This window comes from Phodopus roborovskii, unplaced genomic scaffold, assembly GCF_943737965.1.
Source record: "Phodopus roborovskii unplaced genomic scaffold, PHOROB, whole genome shotgun sequence".
NCBI classification, from domain to species: Eukaryota; Metazoa; Chordata; class Mammalia; order Rodentia; family Cricetidae; genus Phodopus; species Phodopus roborovskii.
The window spans coordinates 516,353-527,667 of record NW_026126616.1 but is presented as its reverse complement, the minus strand read 5'-3'; the positions used below and the strand labels follow the sequence as shown (position 1 = coordinate 527,667).

At 44.6% G+C, this 11,315-nt stretch overlaps 1 protein-coding gene across 1 annotated transcript; it reads left to right on the top strand.

Moving 5' to 3' along the window:
• The first annotated feature begins 8,173 nt into the window (after window positions 1–8,173).
• On the top strand, window positions 8,174–8,707 carry Ascl4 (achaete-scute family bHLH transcription factor 4). Its single transcript, XM_051206244.1, has one exon. It carries the CDS (start codon window positions 8,199–8,201, stop codon window positions 8,631–8,633), a length of 435 nt encoding a protein of 144 aa, XP_051062201.1. The 5' UTR covers window positions 8,174–8,198; the 3' UTR covers window positions 8,634–8,707.
• Window positions 8,708–11,315: the final 2,608 nt, after the last annotated feature.

Sequence of the window (11,315 nt, the reverse complement as noted above, 5' to 3'; positions counted from 1 at the left end):
AAAAAAATGAGTTTTGTCATATGTAAAAATACCTTAAAAAGTCAACAGTTGGGCATGACAGTGCACATCAGAAACATCAATATGTACAGATAATGAGGGAGGGAGGTCAGAAGGTCAAGGCCATTCTGGGTTACACAATAGGCTCTAAGCAAGCCTGGGTCACAAAAGATCCTGCCAAGTTGTAGCCCAGCATATAAAAATATTTTCTAGATAGGCCTAATGACAGAAGTTGTCAAAGGTGAAATGACAGAATCAACATGTGTGTCATGGTATGTGTACCCACACAATGTTTTGCTTTGTGGTGTGTGTGTGTTTGAAGAGCCACCATGATGGCTCAGCAGGTAATGACACTTGCTTTCAAGCCTGATTAACATATTTTTCATTCCCAGAACCCTCAGGGTGGATAGAAAAAAATAAAATCTCTCAGATTTCCACATGATGCCTGGAATGACACATGGGCACATACACATGTGTGCTCACACACACACACACAAATGGTTCAGAGGGACTGTTCGGCAGTTATGAGTATATACTGTCCTTGCAGAGGACAATTGGGTTCCCAGCACCCATGTCCAGTGGCTCACAGCCTCCTGTAATTTCAACTCCGGGAATCTGTTACACTCTTTTTGGATAGAGCAGACACCTGTTCATATGCACATACTCGTGTGCATGAGTGTTTTGTTTGAATGTATGTCTATATTCTGTGTATCCTGGAACTGAACACATGGATGGTGGTGAAGTCCTGTGTGGATGCTGGGAACTAAACCCAGGTCCTCCGCACTTAACTGCTGAGTCATCTCTCCAGCCCCAATTTTTAAAAATATTTTTAAATAATAAATGTAAAAAAACAAACAAATAAAAATATTTTTTAGTTTTTTGAGACAAGGATTCTTTGTGTCATCCTGCCTTGTTCTGGAACTCATTCTGTAAAACAGGCTGGCCTTGAACTCATAGAGATCTGCCTGCCTCTGCTTCCATAGTGCTTGGATTAAAGGCATGCGCCACCATGTCCATTGTTTAAAAAAAAAAAATACCACTTCAGGGGGATGGCAAGATGGTTTAGTGGGTAAAAGCACTTGCCCCCAACTATGACAATTTGCATGCACATATATATGCATGCTCACACACATACAAATTAGTAAATTCAATGAAATATTTTTGATACAGTATCTCACTATATATAACCCTGGCTGGCCTGGAACTCATTATGTAGACCCGACCGGCCTCAAACTCATCAAAATCCACCAATCTCTGCTTTTGGAATACTGGGATTAAAGGCATGCACCAGCAAGCCCAGACAGAAAAAAAAAGTGTCTAATTACCCTCAAATTAAAGTATTCTCATTCCATTTCCTAGACTAAGTTTTGCTGAGTGTACTGTTTGTACTTTCTTATTGTACCCCTAACTATAATCATTAATTGTTCAGTTTTCTATTTTGCCAAAGTGACTTCAAGAACAAGTTAAGAGGGAAAACTAAGCTTGTGTGTAGATAGCAAGTACCATGGACTGGCGTCTTAGACTGAACAAAGCCGGGAGAGAGACAGCAGAGTACCAGATAGTAGATGCACCCTGAGCATCCTGACACTCCCATCACTGTGATGGTAGATGCACTATGGGCGTCCTGACACTCCCATCACTGTGATGGTAGATGAACCCTGAGCGTCCTGACACTCCCATCACTATGACAACAGATGCACTGTGAGCATCCTGACACTCCCATCACTATAATGGTAGATGCACTATGGGCGTCCTGACACTCCCATCACTGTGATGGTAGATGCACTGTGAGCATCCTGACACTCCCATCACTGTGATGGTAGATGCACTGTGAGCATCCTGACACTCCCATCACTGTGATGGTAGATGCACTGTGAGCATCCTGACACTCCCATCACTATAATGGTAGATGCACTGTGAGCATCCTGACACTCCCATCACTATGACAACAGATGCACTGTGAGCGCCCTGACACTCCCATCACTGTGACTGGCAGATGCACCGTGAGCATCCTGACACTGCCATGACTATGGCCTCCATCACAAGAGCCTTCCTTTCTTAAGCCATTTGTTGAGAGTATGCATTTGGTCATGGTAATGAGAGGAGTAATGCCCATGCTCTTTCATGCAGAACTGAGCATGTTTACTCCATAGTAGCGATGGTAGCAACGGTAGCAGCAGCTTTGTCCTCCCTCTCCTCTCCTTCTTCGCACTGAGGATTCAACCCAAGCTCTCCACGAGTGAGGAAATTGTACTCTCCGCCACTGAGCTTGAATTCCACAGCAGAGACTCACCGAGTAGCCAGCTTGGTCTTTCTCTGCCTCATCACCCCAAGGGCTGGGATAACAGCAGTGTGCCACCACACTTAGCATTCAAATAGCTCTTCCTGATGAATTTTAGAATCAGCCATTGGTGGTCCAAGCCTGGAATGCCCTTTTCTAACTTACACCAAGGTGCCATATAGAAACAGGGGCCTTACAGCTTTGGGCCTCCCTGAGTGTGGAAATTCCTTGAGTGCCTAAGGTTGGTGGAAGCTCTTTTCATGGGGTCGTGATTTAAGAAGTACTGGTTCCTAAGGGCAGGAAACATGGATATCCCAACAGCTGTGTGTTGCAGATCTGGCTTCTTTGCCCCTGTTACCTATTGGAGGAACATGGAGGGGTCCTACACAACACCCTGGGTTGCTACAATAATTCCAGATGAAACACTCAACTGTGCTGTGAAGAATATGATCTACCTGTAGGTCGAGACAGGTCCTTGTCTCCTTCCTGAAGGGTTCCGGAAAGGAACCTGGCTAGAGGACCAGCCCTAGGAAGGCTGGTTCATCTTAGATAATGTGCCTTTTTTTTCCAGAATTCCTGTCCCTTCGTGTATTGCCTACTATCAGAGCCACCGATACGTTCTGCTGGATTTACCCATCTTTCTGAAGCCTGATGCAAAAGACATATTCACTTTTCTTCCTGTCTGTCTTTTTCCTTTGGACGATGGCTAGATGATTATACTTTAAACTGCTAATGCTTTGGGCTTCCTTGCTCTTTCAAAATGCCCCATCCTAACCGTGTAAACTGCCTGCCACCATGTGGCTGACCTCACTGCCACCTCTTTATGACATCTGTTCCTTCTTCTCTCCTTTCCCTCCAAGGCAGCTGGAGAGTTTGGGCTTACCTGCCCTGGGGTTTTCCTCTTAAACTCCAATAAATTGTCCTCAAGCATCTGTTTGAGTATAATTTTAAATCTTCTAATAACAAAATTGAGAAACCCAAGAGGGGACGCCGATTTTCTAAGGATCATGAAGGTTCTGTAGGGACTTTTTTGGATTTCAGATATCACTTCTTTCCCGCTTTTTAATTCTTTAATTGGCAGAGAAGGCACATCTGTTACTACACTCTGAGATGGCACCATGCCCTGCTCCTGGCTGTCAATACCGACTTACATAGCCCCAAATGATTTGAGATTTAAAACATAGTGTCTCTATGTATACGCCACGATAGACTGGAACTCACAATCCTCCTGCCTCAGCTTCAGTTTCTTCTAAGTGAATGTGATAATGCCAAATGTGGCTATGGTAATCTTACCAGAATAGAAGTTTAGTTGTGCTAGGTAGATGCGGCATGTAGTGATACAGACACTTAATATTTAAGTTATATAGAGAAGGGCTAGTTGAATGGACCTGTGTTAGAGGATCAATTTGAGATTGAGTAAATTATCCCAGTAGAATTCTAGCATGAGATCATAACCTACGCATGATCCCTGTTACCCCTTGTGATATATGATGCAAATTCCCAGCCCAATGCCGGAAGCACATGTGTATCTCAGAAGTCACAGCCCCAGAAAATCAAAATCTGTAATGAAGCATGAACTGTTTTGCCAGAAGAGCCACCTGAATCTTCTTCCCCCTCTTGTTTCGAGCAGACAGGAGAGCTGTCTGGGTGGGATGTTCCCTCTTTCCTAGGAACACCTTGTAATCAGATGAACTGGACTTTTAGTGAGCTTCCTTCCCACTTTGATGAACAGATCTAATTCAGATGACCAAAGCGTTTTAGGTGCTGTATCATCTGTCTCCATCTAGCCAGCCATATGTAAGACCTCTTAGGTTGGAGAGAAACTTTAGATCAAACAGATGGTAAAGTTAGCTTGGGACTGTTTTGTTAGAGTTTTATAAATCCTGTGCACATTTCTCCCTGCTTTCTAAGGAGACACAAAAGTAACATCTATTCCCCTCAAATGGGGAAGGAGTAGGCAGACCAGAAAAACCCGACTTAGAAAACAAGTAAGTTAATTGGCGTTGCCCACAGAAGCATGGGCAACTTGTGAGCAACTGTACTGTAGAAAAGTCTCATCCCCAGACAATTTTTTACTGCTTTTCTTTGAGGCAGGATCCATGTAGCCCAGACTAGCCTTAAACTTCCTATAGAGCCAAGGTTGGCTTTGAACTCCTGATCCTCCTGTATCTCTCTCCCACGTGCTGTGATTGTAGGCGTGTGCTATCATGACTCCTACCCTTTTTTACAGCAGTGATGGGTTCTAAGAGGAGCGTCTTGTGACCCTCTCCCTAAGAAGGAATGCTTGCCCCATTACCAGACCTTGTAAAGAGATGTAAGCTCTTCACATTTCATTGCCATGACAGTGGCCAAGGTCTCCTAGGGATATTGCAGTCTCCCATATCAAACCTGCAGGAACAATTGTACCACCTTCCTCAGAAAAAGAATTTATAAGAAAACCTGTGTGGGTCCAATAACCTGAATGCTAATAATAAATCTGTAGTTCTGGCTCGAGTTGGGACATCATTTGAGTGTTGTGCACATTTCCTTTTGCTATTTTAAAACTCATGAGATTGAAAATATAAAGTGTGTGCAGTTTGTAATAAGGAAACAGTAGAGAGATTTATGGAGGACAGTGATGCAATCACCCTTCTATGCCCAGTGACATACTTTCTAGGCAACCAATGACGAAAATTTGGTATACATCTTTCCACTTCATTTCCATGTCTGCACAAACACACAAAGACATGTAGGCCACTTGTCACTGTGTCACACACCTGTTGCTCCAACACTCAAGAGGCTGAGGCAGGAGGGGCTTGAATTTGAAGCCAGCCTGGGCTATACAGTGTGATCCTGTTTCAAAACCAGACATATATAAATCATATAAAATTGTTTTATGTTCCTATTGCAAATGTAAGTCTGTAAGTTTCTTCCTTATGTTTTGCTTAACACATTTTTTATATTTCTGTAAGTACTTGCATATATCTTACTCAATATTTTTAATAAAAACATAGAGATCTGTAAGTATTACTTTTTTCTTTATGAGTAAGTATTCAGACTGTGCTGTGTCCTGTCTCCTCCTCATCCCCACTACCCTGGGAGAGAACCTAAAGCTAACCCTAGCCCTCTTTTGACTTTTTCTTGTGAGACACAGTTTCACAAGTTGCCTAGGTTGGCTTTGAACTCACTCTACAGCCCAGGCAGGCCTTGAACTTTCTTTTCATTTTAAGATTTTAGTTTTAAAATTTTAATTATTTTTTTAGATTGTAATAAAGTTACATCACTTCTGCCCTCCCTTTCCTCCTCCCTTGCTCTCTTTCAAATTCATGGCCTCTTTTTAAATTGTTGATATATATATATATATATATATGTATATATATATATGTATATATATATATGTGTGTGTGTGTGTGTGTGTGTGTGTGTGTGTGTGTGTATTCCTAAATACATAAATAAGTCTCACCAACACATTGTCTAAATATGAGCTGAACATGGTCAAATAGCAATAGACCTGTTAATGTGGACAAGGAAAAACTCAAGAAGTGTGGGCCCTACGTGGAGAATAACAGGCAACCAAGGATGCTGACAGCAGGAGACGTCTTGGGTGGGGGGTAGCAACCGATTGGTTAGCTAATACCACACGGTCAGCCCTGAAAACATACCTACAACTAGCATTATACAGGCCTGGAACTTGCAATCATCCTTCTAGGCCTCCCAAAGAAGCTGGGATTACGGGTGTGCTGCACCAGACACAGCCCTGTTCTCTTTTTTAACTCACTACAAATGCTGTGACCAGTATTTAACTAGTGGTGCATTTATTGCTGTGGAACAAAACTGCCAGCATTTCTGGATGAAAGGCAATGGGATAATATACTGTTGATTGTAATCATTATCTACCCTAACACTTCAGTCCCTCAAGTCCTTAACACCACCAGCTGTTAGTCAACCTTTACATACTTTCATTTTACTTTATATTGTAAGGCAAGGTCTCACCGTGCACCAAGCCCTGGCTGGCTTGGAACTTCTTATGTAAACCAGGCTGGCCTGGAACTCACACAGGCCTGCCTGCCTCTGTCTCCCAGCCCTAGCATGAGGTGTGTACCACCACACTTGGCTTGCAGTCTTTTTATTTGCTATCTGCCTAAGAAAGAAAAACAGATCTAGGTCACCTCCCTATTTTCAATGATCTCATTCTCTCTTGTCACTCTTTGACCTGGACCAAAGCAGTTTGTGGTCTCACAGCCTGTGCACCCTGCAGGAGGTTTGTCTGCTAATAGGAAGGCTTTCTCAATTCATGAAAATATGATGTCATGATGGCTCATGATGCCATGATGGGTCATGATGCCATGATGAGTGGTTTGCCAGTATAAGCCTATAGGGAACTACGCCTTTTTAAATGTGACTAACTTATGCCTAAAAGGAATAATTATTTCTATTTTATTTGCCTTGGTGCAAGTGTTTTTACAGTTGCTTCAGGCTAGTCGTTTAAACTCTAAACTTTATAGTAAGTATGGAAGCACAGGAGTCTTTAAAAAAAAAACAAAAACAAAACAAAAAAACATGTTAGTGCGACACCCCAGCTCCCAGGGAAGAGTCGGGTCTGGTTGTAAATTTAGGGGGTTTTTGCATCTCTTGTTTTTAAGTTGAACTTTTCAAGTAGAAGATGCCTTTAATGTGTTAGTTTGCTGAACAGGAAATCTGATTTTTCCATGTGATAACACTCTGACATTAACCAGTGCAGTTGGATTTTTAATGACACTTTCATCTTCAAAGCCCTTTACCAACACAGATGGATTAATTATTCATTTGTGTGTGGGGGGGAGGGACAGCATTAGAAAGACAAGCCTTCAAACTCATATCCTTTCTCCTTGGACATGGGGCTTTCTACTTTTCAAAAAAAAATTTTTTTCCAGTCCTCAAGGGAGGAAATAAAGATGAATATAATGGGAAAAATCTTGGCGCTATGGGAAGATATCCTTATATCCTGAGCGGGATTAGAAGAGGTTGGGAGGTAGGACTAAAGAAAGCTGTGTTTACAGTAAGCACCCTGAAAAATAACTGACTAAAAGTTTGTTACTGTTTGGGCTTTTGATGTGTTTTTACCCAGCAATAAAACATAAAGGACCTCGCGTTAAACATTCGTTAGAATACCATATCATGGATCCTTATATTTGATGCTAAAATATATAATAGATTTTGTTCTTGTTACCTTCAAAAAGTGTCTACTTTGGTTTTCAAACCATTTGATTTCACAGAAGAAAACCTCGGGCTTCCCCGGAGGTCCTCCTTGACTTGACACATCTTCTAACCGCAAGAGAGCAGTCTTCCCTTTGATGAGCTCTTCTCCGCCTCCCCAGAAATGAAAGAGCAAGGGGTATGTTTGCAAACACCCTGAAAGCTCTTTCCATCAGACCTCAACGCCGGAAACCACAAAGGACAGTCAAGTTTGGATTTTCAAGGAGAATGCCAGAGTAAACTTTCTGTCTGCCGGTCAGCCGACCTGCAAGTGCCTGGGAGGAACCCTGCTCAATTCCTGGTTCCCCGAGAGCCACACTTGCTGACCCAGGAGTGAATTACAGCAATTGGGTAGCTTTGAGAGATCAATCTGTTTGGGTTACGATCGTCTATTCAGGCCGGAGACCTTTTGTTATCTTTTGAACTAAGATCGGAGGGGACACATGGGTACAAGCGTGGATGAGGCGCGTCCTCTTTCTTTGCCCTTTCTGTTCTGAAGTTTTATAAAGAGAGAACAACGAGCTTCGGAAATCATGCGAAGTTCCCTCTAAGTGTGCTCAAGAACCTAGCTTCTGGACCTAGAAACTTCCCCGAAGACAGACCGGGAAGTCTGGATGGACAAGCGCCTCCGCCACGAAAGCTTCAAGTCTGGTTTTCCTACTAAGAGAGTCACCCCTTGTGTGATCTGCGCGCTTTTCGGTGGAGGATGGAGAAACGCAGACCGGAGGGACTGCTGGCTCTGCCGTCCCCGCTACGGACGCCAACACTGGGTACGATGCCCCGGAGGGAGCCGGGCAGGACCTCCGGACGCCAGGACGCCGAGGACAGCGCGCGGAGACGCCCGTGCCCGTCCTTGTCGCTGGGGGGCGTCGGCGAACCCGCCTCTCTGCGCCAGCGCAACGAGCGCGAGCGGCAGCGCGTGCGCTGCGTGAACGAGGGCTACGCGCGCCTCCGCCAGCACCTGCCGCGCGAGCTGGCGGGCCAGCGGCTCAGCAAGGTGGAGACGCTGCGCGCCGCCATCGGCTACATCAAGCACCTGCAGGAGCTGCTGGAGCGCCACCGGCGGGACTGCAACAGCGATGGCGAGTCCAAAGCGTCCTCCGGGGCCTCGCCCTGCAGCGAGCCGGAGGAGCGCGGCTAGCAGCGCCCTCATCCACCAGGTTTTCATGGTAACTGATTTCTTCTGTGGGCCAAATCGTAAGGATTAAGTGCTTCGGGAGTTGGGGTGGGGAAGAGGGTATGTTAATGTTTGGAGGGTTTTTTTCCTCCCAACCACCTTCATTGATTGGTTTCGAACCTGCAACTTACAAATGATCGAGGAAACGTGTTTCTTCTGAAACATAGAAGGATCATCCCAGGTCTGTGCGGTGATTTTAAAAACACAAAGGCCTGTAACAAACCTTAGCCAGAGAAGAAAAGCGCGCGCGCGCGCGCACACACACACACGTGCATACACACACGTGCATATACAACATGTGCATACACACACATACACACGAGCATACACACACGTGCACACACTCGGGCAGTCCATGTGAGAGGAACATTCTCATGCATTCCTTCCCTTTGGAAAATTTACTGGAAATGTCATCACTGCACTCTGGGTGAAGGTGGCTAAGCTCCTTAACACATTTGTGGAGCATCTGCTACGCCTGAATATTGGCTTGACGACAGTGACTGGCCATGCTAAACATAAAAAGGACATTGGCAAGAGGTCGTTTGGAAACTTTAGGAAGTAGTAAAGTGTTTCGATGTTAATAATCTTTGTGGAGATCTGGACGACCATCTTCCCTCCTAGTTTCTGCCCATGTTTCTCTTGCTCCTTTCTTTGCATGGTCTCCTGTACAGTTTTTACCACCCCCACCCCCACCACCCCCACCCACATCTAACTTTTGGTTGGAAAAGGGGCACTGACTTGAAAAATAAAAAGCAAGTATGTTTTGTTTCGATGTTTGAGCTGAATGGGAAGGATATGGATGATGGATATGAATTGAACTTTCTACGTGTCCAAGCCATTTGTCTTTGAAGGTTTTCAGGCATATTGAATATTTCACTATGGTCATTCCTTCTGCCTCACCAAAACAGTTACGAATTATAAAAGTTGCTAGTTGCTTGTTGACTTCTGAAGGTAAACTGCTTTCTAAAGCACCCGCTCCCATCCACCTCTCTGTGGTGCTGGGAATTGAACCTAGGATTTCATGCATGCAAGTGTCCTGCCACTAGTCTACACCCCATCCCTACATTCCCTCCAATACCATACTGTGAATTACCCTTTCTTTGGAGGTAGCTTGGACTAAGAGGGATGGAACTGAGGAGAACTAACTTTGGTGAGCACTGTCCAGATACTACCTCATGCAATCCTTTACTGCCTGGCCCATCTAAACAAAACAAAAATCTCTTAAAAACAAAGTACCTTTTCGTTTAAGAAGTGGAGGTTAGGAGGGCAGTGGTGGCGCACACCTTTGATCCCAACACTCGGGAGGCAGAGGCAGGAGGATCTCTGTGAGTTTGAGTCCAGCCTGGTCTACAAAGCTACACAGATAAACCCTGTCTTGAAAAACAAAACAAAACCAAAAAAGTGGGGACTGAGATGGTTTCCTGGTTAAGAGTGTTGGCTACTTTACCAGAGTTTTTCCAGCTCCCCCATGGTAACTCACAACTATGGATAACTCCAGTTCCAGTAGACTGGATAATCACGGCTGTTGGATTTTTTGTTTTGAAGTTCTTCTGTACTTACTGCTCCATTCTCTTCTGTAAACTTGCTTTGCAACTACTCATGATTAGCCTTGGGGCTGTTCTCTCTAACCTGACTTAGGAGGCCATTGCCGGCCAGATCTCTGGGGCATCCCAATAAAAATCGAACTTGCTTCAGATTTGGATCAAAAGTGTGGTAGTGGTCTTATTCTTACCCGATAGGATTAATGGAAGCCTGTGGAGTCAATTCCTTCTCCTTCCACCTTTGAGTGGACTCTGGGATTGCTGGGTAGTTAGGCTGGCATGACCAGTTTACCCACTGATGTCCCCTTTTCCTGTGATGGAGCACTCCATTAGAGCCATGGAACATTGCACATTCTTCGAAAAGAACAACACCAAGCCCTAGTACTGTTTAAGGAGGGGGGTGAAAAGAGGCCTCCATGTCTAGGTTAGCTGTCTAGAAATCCCCAGGCAGTCATTGGGGCTCACACCCTGATAGTTGCTGTGACACACACACTCTTGGCTTCCAGAGTCGAGAAGTAGCTGATCACTGTTTAAGCCATCTGTGACTAAGCTTTATCTTGAATTTGAAAGGCAGGTCCCATCGGGCCAGGGAACGTGTGTAGGAATGTTAGCACTGCACATTGTAAGCAAGCACACAGGCTCTAAGGATGCTGCTGCCAGAGCTCCCGAACAGTTTCCATCAGACATACACCTGCGGTTATCTTTACTGTCTTCAAAAGTGAATAGCAATCCCATATCATCCCGAAAATGAGATTTGGGCTGGAAATGTGGTCCCACAATCCTCCACTGCAGTGATGGCTGGATCCCACTAGGGAGCTTCTTTTGACCCTTCTCTGTTGGCCATCACACACCTTTCATCCCATGGTAGACAGACAGGCTGCCTACTGGGGTAGAGCAGAGGGCCTGAAGGTGCTTTATAGTCCCTTTATAGGCCATGACAACTAAGACCGTTCCCAGCCCTTTGATTATCATCACTGAGTTTCATATGTGTTTTCCTTATAGGCTCTCTGGGTGGCGAGGCTGGCTTTTAATCTCATAGCTATTTAGCTGTGTCCTTTGCTTGAAGACCTATCAGCCACCCTTTCATGTTGGGTTACGTACTGTC